The following is a 22,487-nucleotide window of genomic DNA, read 5'->3' as shown; positions in this document are numbered from 1 at the left end:
ATTTTTGACAGGTTTGTCTTTTAGTCTTCCTACTCAAGATATAATTGGTTTATGCACTGCAATTACAGCAATAGTGTATCTGTATTTGTGTTCTTACTGTTACCAGTGAGTTGTACCTTCAGAAGAGTTCTTATTGTTCATTAATGTCCTTTTCTTCCAGATCGAAGAACTCCTTTTAGCATTTCTTGTAGGACAGGTCTGGTCTTGATGAAATCCCTCAGCTTTTGTTTGTCTGGGAAAGTCTTTATTTCTCCTTCATGTTTGGAAGATATTTTTGAAAGATACAATAGTCTAGGGTTAAGGTTTTTTTCCTTCAGAACTTTGAATATGTCATGGCACTATCTCCTGGCCTGTAAGGTTTCCAATGAGAAGTCTTGCTGCCAGATGTATCAAAGCTCCTTTATATGTGTTTTTTTTTTTTTCCTTGCTTTGCCTAGGACCTTTTCTTTATCCATGACTTTTGGTAGCTTGATTATGAAATGCCTTGAGGTAGCCTTGTTTCGGTTAAATCTGCTTGGTGTTCTATGACCTTCTTATACCTGAATATTGATCTTTTTCTCTAGGTTTGGAAAGTTCTCTGTTATTATTTCTTTGAATAAACTTTCTACCCCAGTCTCTCTCTCTACCTCCTCTTTAAGGCCGATAACTCTTAGATTTGCTTTTTTGAGGCTATTTTCTAGGTCTCGTAGGCATGCTTCATTCTTACTCTTTTTTCTTTTTTCTCTTCTGACTGTGCATTTTCAAATAGCCTGTATTCAAGCTCACTGATTTTTTTCTTCTGCTTGGTCAATTCAGCTGTTAAGAGATTCTGAGGCATTTGAATTCTTAAACTCTAGAATTTCTGCTTTTTTTATTATTATTTCAATCTCTTTGTTAAATTTCTCTGAATTCCTTCTTTGTGTTGTCTTGAAGTTCATTGAGCTTCTTTAAGACAGCTATTTTGAATTCTTTGTCTGAAAAGTCACCTATCTCCATTACTCTGAGATTGGTAACTGGTACCTTATTTAGTTCATTTGGTGAGGTCATGTCTTCCTGGATATTCCTGATGCTTATGGATGTTTGTTGATGTCTGAGGATTGAAGAGTCAGGTATTTGTTTTAATCTTCACTGTCTGGGCGAATTTGAACTCGTCCTTCTTAAGAAGGCTTCCCAGATACTCAAAAGGAATTGAGTAATGTGGTCTAAGTCTTTGGTCACTGCAGCCGTATCTATACTGGGGGTGCCCCAAGCCCAGTAATGTTGTGACTGTTGCAGACTCCAGGTGGTAACCCTTTGGTGAGCTTGGGTAAGATACCAGAGAATTCCCTGGATTACCAGGCAAACTCTTCTCTCTCACTCTCTGTGCTGGGCTGTTAGAGTTGGGGGAGGGGTGATGAGGTTGCTCCTTCATAGCCACCAGCACCAGGTTACACTTGAAGCCAGCCCAGTCTCACTCAAAACCTGTGGTGACTGTTTGTTGCCTGGCGACTTCTGATGTTTATTCAAAGCCCAAGGGCTCTTTAGTCAGCAGGTGGTAAATCCTGCCAAACTGGGTCCTTCCCTTCAAGGCAGCATGTTTCCTTCTGACCCAGGGTGGGTCCAGAAAAGCCGTCCAGGGACTAAGGCATGAACTCAGGCTGGAGTCTACTTGGTACTTTATTTTACTGTGGCTGAGCTGGTACCCAAGTTGCAAAACAAAGTCCTCTGACCTCTTCCTTTTCCTTTCCCCAAGTGAAAGAAGACTCTCCCTGAGCTGCACTGCCTGTAGTTGGGGGAGGGGTGACACAGGCACTGGCTTGGCTGCAGCTGCTGGTGTCTCACTGGGTCACATGCACCCCAAGTCCACTGGCTCTGAGCCAGCAGAGCCACAGGAATTGCCCAAGGACTGCAGCCTTTGTGGCCCGACTGCCTTACCTACGAATTTTATTCCAGACCTCAAGCTGCTCTTTGTCTGCTGGTGATGGGGCTAGCAGGAACTCAGGCTTCAGGGCAGAGCATTTTCCTCTGGCTGAGTGGGTCAGAATGCTCCCTCCATGGGCACTGGCAGAATTCTGCCCTGTGCTGTGTTCCCCTATGCCAGGGTAGCCCTGAGTTTCAATTCAAAGCCACACAATCACTTTACTCTCCTTCCTCCTCCGGCACCCAGATCCTCTCTCCACCTGGTGCGCTCGCTGGCAGAGCGCTGCTGGGGCATGGGGAGGGGTGGCGTACTCAGTGCGAGACTGTCTTTTCTGCCCTCTTCAGTGCCTCTTTCCTTGGTATAATGTTAAAACCAGGCTGCTCACCTCATTTTTGGTTCTTCTGAAGGTGCTTGCTTGCATTCATGGATACTTGTTGAATTAGATGTCTGTGCAGAGGGACGATTGCTGGAGGGTTCTATTCAGCCATCTTGCCTCACTGACTCCACAAGGGGTGATGCTTTGTGATGATAACCCTGTAGTGGACTCTTCTTTGAGTTACTGTATGTAATTTTAACATTTGGTGACCATCTGCTAAATAGTTCGCTCTCAAGGGAGAAAAGAACATTCCTTGTTTTTTCAAAGGAGAAATTTAAGCAGCCTTTTAGCAGATTTATTTATTTCTTTGTGCGAGACAAACCTAAAAATATGCTATCAAAGAGTAACAGATGCATTTAGCAAAACAGATTTTAATTCCATTTTTGTTGTTGAATTTAGCTCTGATGTTAAAAGATTTCTGGGGATGTTTTTTCTCTAGGTTCTTAGGTATAGTATTTTCTGTATAGACATTGTGTATATAATCTAATTTTCCTGAATCCTGCATATAAATGTATTGTTCTTTTTTTTTTCTTTTTTTGAGACAGTCTCACTCTGTTGCCCCTCCTAGAGCACAGTGGCGCTGTCATAGCTCACAGCAACTTCAAACTCCTGGGCTCAAGCGATCCTCCTGCCTCAGCCTCCTGAGTAGCTGGGACTACAGGCATGCACCACCATGCCCGGCTAATTTTTCTATATTTTGTAGAGATGGGGTCTCGCTCTTGCTCAGGCTGGTCTTGAACTCCTGACCTCAAGTGATTCTCCTACCTCGGCCTCCAAAGTGCTATGATTACAGTAAGCCACCGCACCCGGCCTAAATGTATTATTCTTAATTCGCTTCCTAATAAATCACATATAATACAATGGAGATAAATATAGTGATCATATTTGAGGAATTTCAATGAAATCCTGTCAAAGTATTAAACAGGACTTGCAGAAAAGCAGTTTTGATTTACATTTTAGAGGGAAACTTAATCAAGTTGTGGATTAACTGAAACAATTACTGAGCCAAATTATTATGGGTTTTTTGTTTTGACATTATGGTATATTTCCTTCTTTTTTTTTTTTTATTTCAGCATATTGTGGGGGCACAAAAGTTTAGGTTACGTATATTGCCCTTGCCTCCTGCCCCGAATCAGAGCTTCAAGCGTGTCCATCCCCTAGACGGTGCGCATCGCGCTCATTATGTATATATACAACCATCCCCTCCCCCCCACATCTGCCCGACACCCAAATAATGTTATTCCTAAATGTGCTCTTAGGTGATGATCAGTGAAACCAATTTGATGGTGAGTATGTGTGGTGTTTATTTTTCCATTCTTGGGATACTTCACTTAGTAGAATGGGTTCCAGCTCTATCCAGGAAAATACAAGAGGTGCTATATCACCATTATTTCTTATAGCTGAGTACTACTCCATGGTATATATATACCACATTTTATTAATCCACTCATGAATTGATGGGCATTTGGGTTGTTTCCACATCTTTGCAATTGTGCTGCTATAAACATTGGGGTGCAGATGTCTTTTTTATAGAATGTCTTTTGTTCTTTTGGGTAGATGCCCAAGAATGGGATTGCTGGATCAAATGGTAGGTCTACCTGTATCTGTTTAAGGTATCTCCATATTGCTTTCCACAGAGGTTGCACTAGTTTGCAGTCCCACCAGCAGTGTATGAGTGTTCCTGTCTCTCCACGTCCACACCAACATTTATTGTTTTGGGACTTTTTGATAAAGGCCATTCTCACTGGAGTTAAATGATATCTCATTGTGGTTTTGATTTGCATTTCCCTGATGATTAGAGATGTTGAGCATTTTTTCATACGTTTGTTGGCCATTCTTCTGTCTTCTTTTGAAAAATTTCTATTCATGTCCTTTGCCCACTTTTTGATAGTGTTGTTTGATTTTTTCTTGCTGATTTTCCTGAGTTCTAAATAGATTCTAGTTATCAGTCCTTTATCAGATGTGTAGCCGGCGAAAATTTTTTCCCATTCTGTAGATTGTCTGTTTGCTCTCATGACAGTTTCTCTGTGCAGAAGCTTTTTAATTTAATCAGGTCCCATTTATTTATTTTTGTTGTTGCTGTGATTGCCTTTGGGGTCGTCTTCATAAATTCTTTGCCTAGGCCAATGTCTATAAAGAGTTTTTCCCACATTTTCTTCTAGAATTCTAATAGTTTCGCATATGGTTTATCATTAAAGAACAAAATGGTTGTGTCATTTGAACTTCACCATGGTTTGAAAATCCAAAATTATGTCTTCAATTTGCTTTAAGAAGATGAGCACATGAGATATTCAGAGAGATTCTCATGTAAAGTTTGGGAAGTGCCCTCTGTGAGAGTCCAGCCAAAAGACTCAGATCTCCTCTTTCTGTAGGCCATCCTGCATCACTGACTACTCAGCAGTTTCTAAATAGTATTTGAAAGGTAGATTGCCCTTTTTGGTTTTCATTGTTGACTTTTTTTAGATTTTAAAGAGCAAGATGATCTTGCTATAACAGGCTTTTCATTAGCATAATTAAGAACTATCATGTCCAAAATTTACATGTAAATACAAAGTAACTGAAAGACTCAGAAAGAAATATTATTAAACCATGGATCCGGTAAACTAAAAATTCAGAGGGTAACATGTTCAAAGGTCCAAGAGACTTTTAAGATTGGGTTGTCTTTGTTGTCATAGGAGATCATCCTTGTCCTGGTTCTGTCATGATCTTCTGATATGTGACTTGGGTCAATGATTTAATTTTACCACTTTTGTGGCCTCTTCCCTCTCTATTAGTAAGGGGCATTGTCCAGTGGTATGCTAGTTAATGTTTGACAACAATTTCAGATGGTGTCCAGTAAGCCCTGATGATAGCATCTGCCTATTTTCATGGTGTAAATACTTCCCCCATGGCTGATTTCAAGCTACCAACATGATGTCACTGAATGCAAAGTTGGGAAGACATGTGCACAATTGGCTCTCACAAATGGCATGACCCAGTTCTCTTCTCAGGGACAACAGCTGTGGGGTTCTGGCCCAATAATCCATTTTAGGGGCTGAATTATCCAGTCTGTCTATTCACATCATCATGCTAACCAAGTGTTTTGAGCTCTGTAAATGCAATTGTATCATCTAGGAAAAGTGGTTGTCTGTCAAGTATACACTTTCAAACACTCATTTACTGACTTCAAAGCCCCCTTGGCTGACATTATCATGGTAGCACTTCCCTGTGTCCCACTCCTGCCACCCTTGCTGAAGCCACCATCAGTGCCCACACAGACCCCTGCAGTAGTCTCCAAATGAGAGTCTCTACCGTTGTCTGTTCTCCATACAGCAGGCAAAGTGTTCTGTTTTATTTTATTTGTATGGATGGGTGTGTGTATGTGTGTGTGTATTTTTGCTATAAGCCAGAAGATGCCATTCCCCTCTTTAAAATCCTCCTGTGGCTCCTCTTGTCTACAGGACCCTCCATAACTGGTCTTCATCCACTTGGGGTTCCTCATCTCTTACCACTCCCTCTTTCTCACCTGGCACCACATTCCGGTTATACCAGCCTTCTTTCTGTTCCTCAAATATGCCAGCATTGTTTTCAGCCTTGAGGCCTTTGCATTACTGTGCTTACTGTTCCTTCTGGCTGACACTGTTCCCTCAAATCTGTGCAGAGCTATCTCCTTCTTATCATTCAAACATCATTTCCCCAGAGCAGCCTTCGTGGCTTACCCAATCTAGAATAGCCCCATCTTCTCCCAAGATAATCATTCAAACCACCATTTTCGTCACTGTGCTTATCTTTATCTGAAATTATTTCATGTTTTTTCATTTCATGTTTGTCTCTGCACCCAAACGCCCCCTTTATTCTCCCTGCCATTAGAAAGTAAGCTCTGTGAGAACAAAAGCTCTCTCTGAACCGCCCACTGCTTCACTGGAAACTGGAGTATCTATCACATACATAGTAGGTGCTCATTAAATATATGTTGGAGGAAGGGAGGGAGGAGAGCTTTTTGCTTTGGATTGGTACAAAACAAAAAGGAGAATTGTTATATACTATTAATTCTTACAGAAAAATACAATTTACCCTGCCTACCTATATTCATTTGTACCACATGCCACAATACCTCATGTTTCATCTGTTTTAACAACAGATAAGTATTTAGTGCCCATGATGCACAAGGTTCTATCAAAGATAGGATGCAGGAATAAATCAGAAACAGATACTGCCCTCAAAAGAGCTTATAAACTAAACAGTTCACAATTTTCTCATCTGTGTAATTGGTGACCCTTATAATTAGTTCATAATATGATAATTAGCCAGTAATTATATATTATTAAATGTAATTATTATATAAGACTGAATTAGCTATATGACTTGGATAAGTCCCTTAGCCATTCTCCTTTAAAGTTTTATTATCTTTATTCTGCACAAAAGGGGCCAGTGTTAAATTAGCACTTGGCCCTATTAATCCCTTGGCACTTGTACCAGTCAGGGTTCTTTATTGTACACAATAGCAGCTGACTCTCATTATCTTAGAGAGAGGAGGAATTTATGAAAGGGATGTACACAATCAGGAGGAAGGCAGGAACTAGGCTTAATATGGACAGAAACCAAGAGAAATGAGCTGGCCAGAGGTCCCGCCTGGGGACAGCGTGTTCAAGGAAGAGTGCGCTGTCCGTGCTGGAAGTAGGCCCTAGCCCGGAGGGCATCACCACAGTCAGAGCCCCCACCACGCCCATCGGAATGGAAGGAATTCCATACCATCCTCGCTTCTTGGTGTCACTTGTTCCACATCAAAATCTCAAGTCCATCTGGTCATGTGACTGAGCTCCGCCCTCCAGTATCAGCCTTTTCAGCATCTGTCGTTGAAGGCCGGACCCAACCTTCCACCAAGACCCCACGGTGATGGTTTCTGCAGACACAGGAGGGGCCTCTGAGTCTGGGCAGCCACAAGTTGAACAAATGCCCACTTGAGTATTCAATGCTCCATTCAAAATGCTCTGCCCCAATCTCACCATGAACAGATCTCCAGGTTTTTTCTACCCCAACAAGACTTGCAAATGCCCCTACTTCAAATTATTTGCAAGAAGAAAATAAATATTTATATCCTTTTTCAAGAGGCAGTAACTTAGATGAAAATATAGAAATTAATAAAGAATAAAATTAAGAGAGGGTTAAAGCCCCAAGAGAAAAATAGATCCAGAGGAGTTCGGAATTGGCAGGAAAACAAAAACTCAAATGAGTGACTTGCTCTGATGAAGTCGTGGGCAGGACCTTGGGGTCGCTGGTGTCCATGGCAGTTTCCTCTGATGCCAAAGCTTTACTTACTTATTTTTCCACTGTGATCAGTTTCTCACTCAACACTCTGTAGGACGAACAGCAACAGGCATCCAGGAGAGTGCCAGGCAGCCCCTTGGTTCCTCGAGCAGACGGGCCACCATCACTGCATCATGGAACACATCTCCAGACTCCGAGAGACCCTGACTGGTTGGGTCCCAGCCGCTGCGTCTGTCCTGCTGACTCCTGCAGCTTCTGGGAATCAGCCTGCCGATGGCTCAAAGCAGCTCTGGGTGCTGGGCTCCACTCCCTGCTCTCTGTGTGTTCCTCGCTCTGTGGATACTCAAGACTGGGTCCAGTGCCTGTCCCCAGAGCCTACCAGCAGCCACAGCAGGGCTGCTCGCTCGGCCCAGAGTCCTGCCCTCCCAAGCTCCCGCTCACTGCCCCAGTGGTGCCGCTGAAGTTATTGACAAGAGGCCTGTAGCTTCCAGCTGCTCTAAGCTGCCATAGGATCTGGGCCCTCTTAGACCGCCCCAGCCCTGGACCTCTCCCTCCTCCCTGCTGGCTGGGGACAGACAGGACCCCGCCGTGACCAGATGTAGCTGGTGCATTCCTTGACAACTAAGGGCTGTGACTAGCTGGTCAGGTGTGAGAAGTCTGGGACCAAAAGAGAAGACATAGACAACTTTGCTTGGACGACAGAAAGTTCCTAGGAGGGGAAGTTGGGAAGGAGGAGGAAAGGACAAGGGAGGCAAGGTGGGTGCTCCAGGACTGCAGTCCCTGCTCACAGTCCGAGCTGTTGTCCGGGGGCAAGACCAGCCGCTCACCACCATGGGCACAAAGCTAAGCTCCAGCGTCCTCATCACACTTGGTATCAACACCTGTTTTCCCAGGTCACCGCCCTGCTTTCCAACCTGGTGCTCTTTCAGGTTACCTGGGAGAGGTAGGCCTTGAAGATTGCAGTTCTCTCAACCGCCTAATAACTGAGACCCGCCTTCTGGCTGCAGCCCAGCCTTGGGGGATGACTTGCAGGTGAGGGGCTAGTGCCTCTCCCCCTCGGCGATGCCTTTTGCAGAAAGCTGCAGTCCTCATTGTCATCTGTCTTTGTCAGTACAAACTCCCCCACCACCCCGGGAACATTCTAAGAACAGGAAGTTTGACCCATGAGTCTTTGAAACACTCTTCCTGACATCCCATAGCTTTTTTAAAAAATGTTCGTAGAACTGTTTTGATCCTCCTTTCCCCTGAGGGGGTCCACACTCACCTACTTCACTCTGCCTCCCTAAGTTCAGGAAGCCAGCAGGGAGAGGGGCTTTCACGCTGTCACCTCTGCAGAGGCTGAGAGCCTGCGGGCCGTCCAGAACTTGGCGGTGGGCAGTCCTGTCCTCCTGCAGGCCCTGCGCAAGGAGGGGGTCGCGCCCCCTCCCACCACGGCTCTGCTGCTTCTAAAGCAAGGTTTATAGCATCAGGCCAGCTCCCGGTCCCTTCCTGCTGTACCTTTTTTATTCTAAACCTGGGCCCTGCTGAGATCAATAGTTCTCTGTTAAGTGATTTTCAGCCCAGAACTTTCCTCCTTCAGTGGCACTTTCACTGGACCTACTTTTCCCTCTGCCTTTGGGAGCAGTGACTAGGTTAAATAGGCCTGTCCCTCCAAGGGTCCCAGGCCAGCAGCCCCTTCCCTCCTTCACACTGAGGAGGGCCCGTGGAGAAGGAGGACAGCAGGGACACCAGCCTTTGTTAGGTGCCACCTGCTTTAAGGTGAGGGCTCCAGCCACTCTGCATGTGGCCTCGGCTGTGCAAGGATGCTTGGCGTTTGTGTGGTGCTTTATCATGTTCAAAGCACTTTCGCATACATGATTTAAACTTGACACGAGAGTTGGAACCCATTCTATTAAGTGAAGTATCCCAAGAATGGAAAAACAAGCACCACATGTACTCACCAGCAAATTGGCTTCCGTGATCATCACCTAAGTGCACATTTGGGAATAACACCAATTGGGTATCAGACTGAGGTAGGGAGTGAGGGGAGGGGATGGGTGTATACCTACATGATGAGTGCGAAGTGCACTGTCTGGGGAATGGACACGCTTGAAGCTCTGACTTGGGGGAATGGGCGGGACATGGGGCAATATATATAACCTGAACTTTTGTACCCCCATAATAAGCTGAAATAAAAAAAAAAAAACTTGACACGAGCATCTAGAATTTAAAAATGCTTCAAGGTATGATGATGCCACTCTAAAGGGATTTGTTGCTTTGCAAAAATCTTTCAATACAGATTTGCTTCGGATAATGCATTTAAAATGTGTCCATCCACGCAAATGTGGTACTCCACCCCTCCGCCACGTTTGCAGGAACCCACCAGTTCAGAACAAAGATGCCATTAATAAGGGCTTGAACATGACTCTTTGAGTGCTCTAACATGTTGTTTTTCTAACAGAGCAAAATTTACTCTTCTTTCCTCCCTCTTTTTAGAGTCAGTTGCCAAGGTTTTCCTTTATTTGTCAGTCCAGGAATAGCATTTTAATTTCAGAGATCACAGCCGGATCCTCTCTCCCTCACCTGCTGTCCCCTATGTGTGTGTCAAACAAGAGTATGTTTTTCCAGCCCATCCTTCCTCCCTCATGAACCCAGAGCCTGCCCCTGAGCCCCTGTGAGAACCAGCCTTTTCGCTGCCCGCCTTGAGCGGTACTTGTCGTGTTCACTAGGAACTAGGCTAGGAACCCCGATGCCAGTGCTGCGGATATCCCCTGATGTTTTGAGATAACGCCTACCCCGTCCTCACGGCCACCGTGTTGGTGCAAAGGTTTGAGAAACCCACCATGCCCCTGCTGAAATTGAGCAGGGACAGGGCTGAGGTGCTGAGGTTCTCCCCCATAACCAAAATGATTGCTTTAGAAAGAATCCTTGTTTCAGGTTATTTTCCTAGGCCTAAAGTTCCAGGAAAGCAGGAGTGATGTCTTTCCCTGGGGGAGCTTCCAGTAAGTAGGTAGCAGTTGCATTGCTTGCACGCCTTTCAGGAGCTGTTTCTGCTGATGTCTTCAGACCAAAAGTGCAAAGAGAGAAATGCAGTAGGTCATGCTGAAGCTTTGGGGAAATGCTTATACGCTTCAGCCTAGGAGGTTGTGCAAATATATTTTAGAATGGAAAATGCAGTATAAACGTAAGTCTCAGAAGAGCATGGTAACCAAGAAAAACCTCAGAAAATGGTCTTGTGACAGCACCTTCTAAGCATAGCCATAAAGTCTGGGTGCATAGGTGAAGGTCCATGTTCAATGGTTTACTGATGCTCCATTACACTACGTAGTCAATCAATGCGTTGCCTTTCATTAGCAGTACTTCAGAGCATTCTGCAAAACTGTAGTGAATGTCAAGCATTGATGCATTTCCAGCAGTACCTGCACGTGCATCTGTGGTACAACGGCTAGAGGGTTTGTGTTTCTGATTTTTAGTAAATAAACCTTTAGCATACCCCAGAAGAACTAATCAAGGGGGCTCAATATAGTCGTCTCTGGAGAATCACTGTAGTTTTCTTTGGCCAGTTCAGAAGCTAAGCATAGACATCTCCACTAAACATGGAGAGTAGTCCAGGGCAGGGGAGAAGCACAAGATTCCCACTTGCAGGGTGGAGACCATAGTCTGGCTTAGCCACTTACACCACCTGTATTACCTTGGGCAAGTAATGAATCCTTTTCTTGCCTCAGTGTTGTCTTCTATAACTTGAGATGGCAACAGTCCCTACCTTATGGAATTGTTGTGTTGGTCAGAGCATGACTACAGTGCCTGACACTTGGTAGGCAGCCAACAAATGGGATCTGTTACCATGATGTAGAGCTACGGTGCTTGCTTTCTCTTTAGCCTTCCTGCAGTCAACTTTTAATACATACCTATAACTAGTAGAGCTCAAAAGACATAAGACAACGTCTCCAATGTTTGCCTCACAGAAATCAAATCTCATTAATATTATACATTTTTGTGGGAGAAAGAGTCTTACTCTGTCGCCCTGGGTAGAGTGCAGTGGCGTCATCATAGCTCATTGCAGCCTCAAACTCCTGGGCTTAGACGATCCTCCTGCCGCAGCCTCCTAAGTAGCTGGGACTACAAGCATGTGCCACCATGCCCAGCTAATTTTTCTATTTTTTATAGAGATGAGGTCTTGCTCTTATTCAGGCTGGTCTTGAACTCCTGGCCTCAAGCAATCCTCCCACCTTGGCCTCCCAGAATGTGGCTAGGATTACAGGCGTGAGCCACTGTACCTGGCCTTGTTACTTCTTAATCTCCTTCTGATGTGGAGAAAAATTATTACGACCTTTATATTTTCTTGAGCCTGTGGTCAATTAGATATTAACAGGGGTAGATTATATAAGAGCTCTTCCACTACAAAATGTGGAAGAATTTGTCCAGAAGTGGAAGTCAAGTGTAGGGACATCTGCTGTGATCATGTTATGAGACCTCAGGGAAACGTAAACTTTCTAGGTTTGGGGCTGGGCCTTCACAATATGCTGGGCGTGGGCTGTGTGGTTTCAAGGTTACTTCTAGCCTAGGTGCCATGTTTCTGTTTGCTCACTTGGCAAGCTCCATCTTCTCTCAACAATTTGGTTTTTAAAGCTTTCCTTGCATTCATAGCTCACACAACGATGAACTGCAAGAGACATAGACACCATCTAGGGTAACATTCTGGTTTTACAAATCAGGAAACTAGGACTTAGAGAATAAGATTGTTTTTCCCCTTTATATCATATAGCTAGTTTTTGGCTATGCTAAAACCAGAACGCAGGTGTCTTGACTCCTAGATTGCTGCTCTTTCCTTTCTACTGTGTTGTTTCTTTCCCACAAATGAGTTTTCACATTTAAGAACCAAATATGAAAATATAGCAGAGCTAATTTTTGACTGACACTAACAACCTAGTCATTTCATTGAATAACTAAGAAAATTAAATAAGTCAAATGGATCTGACTGTTGAAAGGACTATTTGAAAGGTTTTTACACGTCCACCTATTGATCTTCTAGTCATCTAGAAAGATACATTATTATTAGACTTGAGGGATAGCAAGAGGGTTATGAATGGCATGCTCGATGTGTCCTAAAGGGACTTCTCAGGGACATGACTGGTTTATCTCTGAGCTTTGCATTTTAGAAACCTCAGGAAGCTCTGGACTTCCACTTACCGGCTTCCTAGGATCATGCACTGCAGCCTTGGAGTCTAACAGTTAATCCGCAGCTTCCCTGACTTTGTGCTACCCTGTGGTCAGATATTTTCATTCCTGGTGAAATAAGGAAATGATTTCATGTTGACTAACCAAAGTCAACATAGGAATCTAATAATCACGTGCTTGATCACAAGATGTACAGAGCATGTATGTGTAAACCGAGAAATAATAAATCAAACCAAACGGCTTTATTAGGTGATGGACACATTACAAGTCGACATGGTGAGGAGGTGGTGTCCTGTTAACTAGTAACTGCTCTGTGTGTCCATCGTGTGGCTCTGACTTAGGCCACAGCTGGGGTCCACCCTCCCCTTCCCCTGCTCAGGATGAGTCTGTGGAAGCCATTGGAACAGAGAGAGGAACTTCTGCATGTTTAATTGGCAGCACTTTTGATGAAAAAGCTTATACAACACTTGAGAATGCGGCTGTATCTGAGTTAATTTTGGTGGAAAGAATGTACATTAGTCCCTCTTTTATCCTTCCATGGTTTCAGTTACCTGTGGTCAACCACGGTCCAAAAATATTAAGATATTTTGAGAGAGAGGGGGAGAGACCATTTTTATTACAGTATGTTGTTATAATTTTTCTATTGTATTATTAGCTGTCATTGTTAATCTCTTACTGTGCCTAATTTATAAATTAAACTTTATTATAGGTATGTACGTATAGGAAAAAGCATAGTATATATAGGGTTCAATACTGTCTGTGGTTTCAGGCCTCTACTGGGGGTCTTGGAACATATTCCCTTCAGATAAGGGGGAACTATTTTCTGCACTAATTTTGAAGGAAAATCATTTGTGAAACTTATTTTTAAAAGACTGCTTTATTTTAAAAAAAAAGGACAAAAACAATCAAGTTGGTTATTTCCACTCTACTGAGAGATGTTCAGCATTCAACTCAAGTCCCTTAAAAATTAAGAAAAGGAACCATAAAATGTTATTCCACATTGAAAAGAAATTTTAATTACACATCATATTGTTGTTTCAGATTATGGTCAGTTGATATACAAGGAAAGGGAAGAATGGAGAAACAACAAACAAAAACACAGAAAGATACAAGAAGTGAATGAAAGAAAGATTAGAAAAACAGAAAAAGAGTTGGAAGAGAGAATAAGTTTTGGAGACTAAGAAAAAGGAAAACAGGACCGTGTAGCTTTCCTACCTGGCACTTAAGCCCAGCTTCTTATCACTTTGTTGTCCTTTGGCTGAATTCTCACGAGAATGAATTATACGTTTCACAAGTGTAAGAATTGTGCTGGGTTTTGCTCACTGTTTTCCCAATGCCTAGCACAGACCTAGTAAATGCAAGTAAGAATTATTAAATGAATGAATGAACAAAGGAACAAATGAAGAAAGAGAGTGTAGGGAGAGAGAGTTCCGTGGCCCAAACAGCTTCGGCTGTGTTCACAGAGAGCGGCCGTTGTTTCCTCAAAAGCCAGAGGCCTTGGCCGTGACTGAGCCCGGCCCCTGGGACCTGCAATAGCACATCTTTGGAAGCAGTTTCACAAACTCTCACCCATGTTCTGTTTGACAGAGTTACAATCCACTAAGCATTAGGACATCTTTTTGCATCTGTTTCTTTTGGAAACCTTCTGAAGGTCAACTGACCGTTTTCACCATCCCTCACCTTGGGTATCACCATGTCACCTGGTACCTTCTCACCCCCAGCCTAGTCTCTGATGTTCCCAAATTCTTCTGCCCCAACAGTCCCTCTGGAATCCCTTTCCTGTTATATATAAACATCTCTTTTCTCCCACAATGCACTTTCTTGGCTCTGCCAAGAGGATCCCTATGCATTCTGTGCTGCTGTAACAGAATACCTGAGACTGGGTAATTTATGATAGGCAGACATTTATTGGCTCACAGTTCTGGAGGCTGGAAAGTCTAACAGCAAGGTGCTGCATCTGGCGAGGGCCTTCTTGCTGCGTCATCATGTGGCAGAAGGCGAGAAGGTGAGAGGGAACAAGAGGGGACTGAATTCACCCTTATATAACGACACCAATCCTACCCAGGAGGGTGGAGCCCTCATGGCCTGATCACCTCTTAAAGGTGCCACCTCTTAATACTGTTGCGATGACAATTGCAAGGTGACAAGCATTCAAACCATAGCAAGCCCCTTTTCTTTTAGTCCTCTGGTAGCAGCTGCCTATTTCCCCAACCCCTCTGTGTTAAAGGCCCTGGAAAAGGGTCAGCACACTCTGGGCTCCCTGTCACCAAGAAATCACGACACCTTCAACCTCCCACAAAAAAATGTCTTGCTCTAGTCCTTCCCATCTCTGTCCTCTGATGCCTATGGGTCACTCTTGTATATTTATCACAGATTTTGGCCCCTGGTCACCCTCAGCCTCCGCCTCCACCCCAACTGCTGACCTCCTTCATGATGACTTCAGGAGCTTTGTGCACAATTCATCCAAAAGTTTAGTCTCAGCAAATTCCATGACTTTTAAAATTGTGGTAAAATATGTATAACATAAAATTTACCATTTTAACCATTAAAGTGTACAGTTTTGTGACATGAAGTACATTCACATGATTCTGCAACCATCACCACCAGTCTAACTCCAGAAATTTTTCATCTTCCCCAGCTAAAACTCTGTACAAGTTCAGCCATATTTACTTTTACCAGATTTAAAGCATTCTCGCCCCAGAATTTTCATTTCCCAAAGTTGTTCTACCTTCAGAATTTTAAATTTCATTATTCCACTTTCTGGCCACAGACTTCCTGTCTAGATCTGAGTGGGGATCCTGGCTAATCCACCTGCTGGCCTCGTGTCTTGGTCCATTGTGTGTTGCTATAAAGGAACACCTGACACTGGGTGATTTATAAAGAAAAGAGGTTTATTTAGCTCACAGTTCTGCAGGCTGTACAGGAAGCATGGCGCTGGCACCTGCTCAGCTTCTAGTGAGGGCTTTTGTGCTGGGTCAAAAATGGTGGAGAAGGTCAAAGGGCATGAAATGGCATGTGCAGAAAGAGACCAAACCTGAAGAGCATCCCGGCTTTATAACAACCCACTCTCGCGAGAACTAATCCATTCCTCCAAGAACCGATACAGTCTTGCAAGAGCAAGAACTCACTCGCTACCTGGAGAGTGGCACCAGGCTATTCGTGCAGAATCCACTCCCATGACCCAAACACCTCCAACATGGGGATCACACGTCAACATCAGGTTTGGAGGGGACAAACAACCCATATCCAAACCATAGCACCTCAGTTTCTTCATTTGTAAAATGCAGATAATAGATACTATTGTACATAATATAGATACTAGAACCTAAGTTCCTGGGATCATTGAAAGGATTACATGCTTATAGAGTATTTAGCACAGGTCTTTTCTTCTCTATCCTTCCTACCAGTCCACACATTAATGTTCACCAGTCCAACCACGGCTCTGCTGACATCCTTGGCTTCCTACACCTTTATCTTTCTCATGCCCATCCTAGGGAGACGCAGCATCCTGTGTCAGTCCAGCTCTCTGCCTCATCTGCATGTCCACCTGGGCTGTGGTGAACAGCGGTCTTTGCTGCAGTCATCGCGAGGCGTGGTCTCCCACTCGGGCCATCTGTATATTGCACAAGCATTTAATGGGTCCCTATTTGGTTCCCTCTGCCCTTTCCTCACATCAGCTATTTCAGATCTTTCCCCTCTGTTCCATCCCCCTAGCCTGCCACTGCCCCAGCGGTCATCATTTATTTTCTCTCTCCATAGACCAGAGTCCCTACACTTTAGGGACATCCCCTGAGGTTCTGATTGGGTAAGAGGTAGTGGGGTTGGAATCTCAATTTTAACAAGCTACCCCAGGGGATATTGACAGACCCAGTGTGCAGTCCTGTCTTTGTGGAGGGCGGTCCTGAGCCACTAGCTCCGTGAGAGCAGACACACATCTCATCTGCCTTTCACTCCTAAATACATAACAATAGATGTTAGGGGGCTGATTGAATGAATGAATCTGTCTGTCGCTTTGCACTTCAGAGTAAGTTACTGTCCTCCTTTGAAATGCTAATTTGCTACAGCTATTTAAATGCAGTTTAAAACTCTTCAGGAGGTTTTATCTTTAATTCTTTGTCAGCCCTTTTCATGGCCATTGGGAGTAGGGAACTATAAAGAACTTGTTATTCCCTGACTAGCACCAACAACAAAAAGCCAACCTGAGGGCCAGGTGAGGTTGAGACTGCAGTCCAGAGATACCCAGATCGGGCCTTTCCTCTGTAACTTAGGGAAGGGAGGAGTGCACCAGATGTCTCTCACTCTAGGGCTCCCCCAGGAAGAGGTTCTTGTAGCCACTTCAGTGGACTTTTGTGGAATGAAAGAACGTTAAGCAGGAAGCTCACTACCAGGGATGTTGGGAGAAGGTGACTTAGAGACCTTGGTAGACAGAGACAAAGACTGACACACCTAATGGTGGAGAAGCCTTCAAATCCCAGCTCTACCATTTACGAGCTTGTGACATGGGCAATTAAACTGTTGAAGCCTCTTATTTTCTTATCTGTAAAATGGGGACAATGTGATTTATCTTTCAGAGCTTTTTTGAAGATTGAAAAATGTAATATAAGTAACATAATGATTCTGTGATGTTAGGCAATTGGACAGAATTTTCACGAGAGCATCTGTCTGTCTCTACCATGATGGAGGGGAAACACACACACGCGTGCGCATGGCACCTACACCCAATCTGCCTAGAAAAACGGAAGTGGTACCAGCTATTGCCCTCTGAGGAAGTCTAACTCTGAAACCTCACCCCACTGTAATAAAATGTTTCCAAAGGGAGCAGACAGAGTAACCCAGGGCCATGCCCTCCCACTTCCCTCTTCCCTGCGTGGGGCTCAGAGGCCTGCAGAGCTGGTGGGAGCTTCCCCTGGGGAAGTGGGAGGCAAACTAGCATGGGTGGCTGGGGCTGGGACATTTCTTTTACCACCTTCCTATTCCGCCGCCCCTCTCCTCTGTGCCAGGGTGAAAGAGAAGCAGCTGATGCCTGTGCTATTCCTGTCCTGCATACCTGGCTCTGCTCTCCCAGCCTCCAGAGCCTCCCTCATCTTTCAGCATTCCCTGATTGCCCGCAGGCTTCATGGTGCTGTTCTAGCTGCTTCATCCGGGACCTCCCTGGGAACCCATAGGAAGCTTGCTCCAATATTGGAGCTCTTCCTCCAGCCCACGAAGGCTGATGCCTAAAGCCCCACTTTATTCCCGTCCTCAGCCCCTCTCCACCCCTGGCCAGCAGGTGCCTTTTGGTTTGAGTGCTAAAAGTCTTTGGTTTAAACGTTAATAATAATGAACACCTACATGCATTCTTTATAGGACTTTAGGCTCCCTTCCATACTTACTCCCTTGTTCCTGCACGTCTGTTTGCTTTTAGGAGAAGAATTTGGACTGGTTTCCTCGGATGAGAGCCATGTCCCTTGTTAGCAATGAAGGTGACAGTGAGCAAAATGAAATTCGGAACCTTCAGGAGAAGTTGGAATCGACCATGAGTCTGGTCAAACAGCTGTCGGGGCAGCTGGCGGAGCTCAAGGAGCAGGTCAGTGGGCCCTGGGGTGGGGAGTGGGTGCTGGTGGGATGGAGTCCTTCACCACCCTGAGGGAGGGGAGACCCAGGAACTCCTGGGAGCCAGACGCTGTCCACAGAGGATTATAAACTCCAGCAAGGACGCCTCATGCTGCGCTGTGGAACACATCTCAGCAAGCAGGGACGTCCGCTTATCCCACCTCCCCCGACTGTGTGTGACACTTTTCCTTCTATGGAAGGGGGAAAGAAGAAGGAAATGCCAAAATGCAAGGACCTCTTTGTACTTTTTGATGGAAATTCATATTTTCTGACAGCAATGACTAAACTCATCAGAAAGGCAGATCATCGTTACTGTCTGCCATTTCAATGCTATAAGCAACTCCTTTATCATATGAAATTGTTAGGGAAAATACCAGCAGTAACCATGGTAGCTATTAAAATGACCATGGTGATGGTGACAATTATGTGACAAGCAAGATCTGTTTTAAAAGAACCACGGAGAGGAGTGTGTTCTTTTTCTCTGTTTATGCAAATTCACTTTAAAAAAAAATTTCTCTCTCTCTCTTTTTTTTTTTTTGATACGTATATTCTATATGATGCCGGATTGTAGGTGCTTGGGAAATATCAGCTCCGAACTGCTGTGGCCCCCAGCACTGCCAGCCCTGGGTGGGAGCAGGAGAATCAGCTGAACTCACCCTCTCTCTTTCCCCCCAGATGACAGAACAAAGGAAGAATAAGCAGAGACTGGGCTTCCTCGGATCAAACACACCCCATGTGAATCATCACATGCCACCGCACTGATACCATGGGGGAAGCCGTGACTAGCCTTTCATCAGTGTCCTGCCTGAGCCCTGAATACAGAGCTGAGAGGGAGGGGAGTGAACAGTGCCTATTGTTGAGAAGTTAAAAACAACCCCGTGCCAAGATGTGGAGTGGGTTAGCTCCAAGGACAATTTATAACTGTTTTCGTGGTTGAGAAGACCCAACCTAAAGTGCAGCTACTGGAAAGCGCGCATCACACTCAATGCAACGGGAAGGACTTTGCTCACAGGGCTGGAGAAGGCAGGGAGGAGCGGGGTGGAAGGGGACACGGGGCAGAGAGAAATCGACAGGACTCAGTGTTGTCTTCACTGCTGACTACAACCCCTGTCGTGGTTGGCTGGAATTTCTTTCTTTTAATTGTGGCTTATAGGTCCGTGATAGAGAAAGACATACTTTGGTGGCTAAGTTTTCCTAAGGAAAATAACTGAAAAGATTAAAAAAAGAGTTGAAAAGAAAAACGTTAATGCTTCCAAACCGTAGCTGTCACAGGGCAATTTTCTTATTTATAACATGAAACACAAAGGATTTACAGCTCTAGGAACTTAGTGCTTTGGAGCTTAGGCCTCTCACGCTGACAACATAACTGGAACGTGACTGCTTTCTCCGGGATTTGGACGGCTCTGACAACGTGGAGCACAAAAGGACATTTTCATATAACGTGTTAAAAACGTGTTTTAAGTCATGAATAGGCTAAGATTTTAAAAGATTTGGGGAATAAAAAGCCAACAGTAAGTCCCAGGAAAGAATTTTTTGTCAACATATGTATGCTCTTAAAATACATTGAGATTTATACATGAAAATGTTTAAAGGTGACAGGAAATACTGAGAAACTTATGATGGTGGCATTGTCTTTTATAAACATGGAGCAAAAACTAATTGATTCATGTTTGCTGTACTTAAAGAACTGCTTAAGGAACCAAGTGTTTTTATTTATCCTATTCCTGCAGTTAGGGCAAAAAAAAAAAAAAATCCAAGAAATGTATTGAATACTCAAGAAAATACAGCATTTCAATTGCATATTTAAAACTGTACTTGTAAGGGCTTTTCAAAATGTAAAAAGACAATAACTTCTGACCCAAATTGTTTGTATGTTAAATCATGCACTCAGAATTTGTCAAGGGAGGAAATAACCTGGGGTGGCATGGTCGGATTATTCTCAGAGGCTGTACATTTGGAGTAGCACAGCAAAGTGCGGATCACGAAAGCGTCAGGAGAAGGGCTGTGTGACAAGGGAGGAAAGACACATGACACTAGACTCTGGGAGATGTTTTGCAAGTTGACCTTCTGGACTTTGCCCGCCAGGAACAAAAGATTGCCTCCAGAGTCTTCAAACTCTCAGTTACTGCCAACAAGGTTTAAAGGTCCAGACAGGGTTTGCTATGACAATTTTTAAAGCTTTTGTATTGTTCTAATATAGCTTAAGCTATTGATTCCTTAAAATCTCAAATCATGATCTGTGTAGAATATATTAATAAAGAGTTCATGCTAGCCCACTTGAATGTTTACCCGCTGCTCAGAACATTTGCGGAAAAGAACCTGAACCAGTCCTTCTACCACACACTATTAAAATGCAGACTGGAAACAAAGCTGTTGGAACCTGCAGCAATGAATTTTTTAACTAGATTGACGGGTACCCCACAGCATCACCTCAAACTAAGAATTCCTCGCTCTTGACATGATAGTATTTTTCCTGACCAGTAGCTGAAGGACCCTGACATCCCTGATCCAAAGATACTAAGAAGTTGTGATATATTTGCATCAGCACAGAACTTTGAACTTAGTAGTCAATAAATACATGAGAAATTCAGGTGTCATTCAATTACCCTTAATTCTTTATGAAAACTTTAAACTATATCACTATGTTTTTTTTTAATGGCTTCACGAAAATCAAAGTAGATGAAAGCAGCCATTTTTAAAATCCAAGATTATGATTGCTATTAACAAACAGTATTAGGTGAAAAGTACACTTTAAAATATTTTAATCAGACAGAGTTGTATACATAGGGAAGAGAATGGAAAGGTGGCCAATATTGAGCATATTCCAATATAGAAACCTATCTCTATTTCAGCACAAAATAAAATATTTCTGATGTCTAAACTAAAGGTCAAGAGAATAAATTAATTTGTACAGATGTGAGCAACCTGTCTTTAGATGATGAATTATCTAGTCTTTTCTGACACCATGAGAGTTTTGTTTTCTAGAGAATAAGCCATTGACTAGGTACCTGCTATCTAGAAATGACCTAACGTCCCCAACCATCGTGTAGTGGCAGCTCACTGTTTCACAGCATGTTTTCTCCTGTGGGAAGTATTCAAAAGAGATTACAATGAACAAGATTCTTATTCCATCAAAATTTAAACATTTTTCAGTTGTGTTTTTAAATGCCTCTTTCTTTCCTGCCTAAATGCTTAGAGATTATAAAGCGAAACAAAACAAGAAAAAAACACAAGCAGACAAAAAAGGCACTTTCCAGGGCATTAAATTCATGATGGAGAAGATAATGGGAAATTTGACATTTGATATAAATTTATATTTGTCATGTATACGTTTCTTAACGCAACTGGAATATTTGACCTAGGTAAGTATCAGTTAACATCCATATATGTATATAGTGATATTAAATACAATCATCTTTGACTTTGATGTTAAGGGAGATTTTAAAAAAATATTTAATTATTAAAATCCATATTGGTTTAAAAGTATCAGTTTCTGCTGAATACAATTTTTAGTTTCAAAAGGGCTTTGTTTCCCTCTGTGCTCCATTCTGAGGCTCAAGAGTTTAATGCAAGTATATTTTCTGAGTTAAAATAACATTTTTAGATGAGAAAATGCTTATATCATACAGGACTATAATATTAATAAATACATTGTAGATGTGCAAAGACTTATATTTTCTACCTCTTGAAAAGTTAACTTAGAAAAGCACTTATTTTCTTGCATAGTGACATTTTTCTGTTGGCAAAGAGGATGCCGTTTCTAGTAGATTGTTGGTAATGTCAGGGAGATATTTCACTCAAGTCAAAACTAATTGTGTGCTTCTCCCATATTCTCAGCTCACAACTCAATGTTTCGGCTGCTCTCTTTCTTTGATAGCTGTTTTATTACCAGCAGTACTGCAGTATGGCCCTCCCTCAGCCCCCACCCCCAGGACGGACAATGAGTGGGGAGGCTGGGGAGGTGGCAAGGGAAGGTGGGGATGGGGACTTCTGCTTCCCAGCCCACTGTCACTTTAACTACTGGGAAGAAAGGGCTTATTCTCCAGGAACCCAGTAGATTGGACATAAGCAAGTCAATATTGCACAGGCATCATGACATAACAGATCACAGACTCAAGAGGTAGCCCCTAAACATGCAAAGAACAATGCTTTGTGGAAGAGCAACTGCTCTAGGATGGTGTATTCCCTACAGCTGTTCTGAAAGCTATACGGATAACAAGCCGGCACATTCAGACC

The 22,487-nt window shown here is 43.5% G+C and overlaps 1 protein-coding gene across 3 annotated transcripts in view; it reads left to right on the top strand.

The window, feature by feature from the left end:
- Positions 1–21,676, top strand: part of ITPR2 (inositol 1,4,5-trisphosphate receptor type 2) — a 462,476-nt gene extending 440,800 nt beyond the window's left edge. For all 3 annotated transcript variants that reach the window (XM_069490734.1, XM_069490735.1, XM_069490733.1), the window contains 2 exons: positions 18,064–18,225; positions 18,927–21,676. In XM_069490734.1, the coding sequence (XP_069346835.1) occupies positions 18,064–18,225; positions 18,927–19,013 (249 nt within the window). In that variant the 3' untranslated portion in view covers positions 19,014–21,676. The remainder of the gene's footprint in view (positions 1–18,063; positions 18,226–18,926) is intronic.
- Positions 21,677–22,487: the final 811 nt, after the last annotated feature.

This window comes from Eulemur rufifrons, chromosome 16 (assembly GCF_041146395.1).
Source record: "Eulemur rufifrons isolate Redbay chromosome 16, OSU_ERuf_1, whole genome shotgun sequence".
In the NCBI taxonomy this organism is placed as follows: domain Eukaryota; kingdom Metazoa; phylum Chordata; class Mammalia; order Primates; family Lemuridae; genus Eulemur; species Eulemur rufifrons.
The sequence above is the reverse complement of the archived record's forward strand: the minus strand, read 5'-3'. Positions and strand labels throughout refer to the sequence as shown.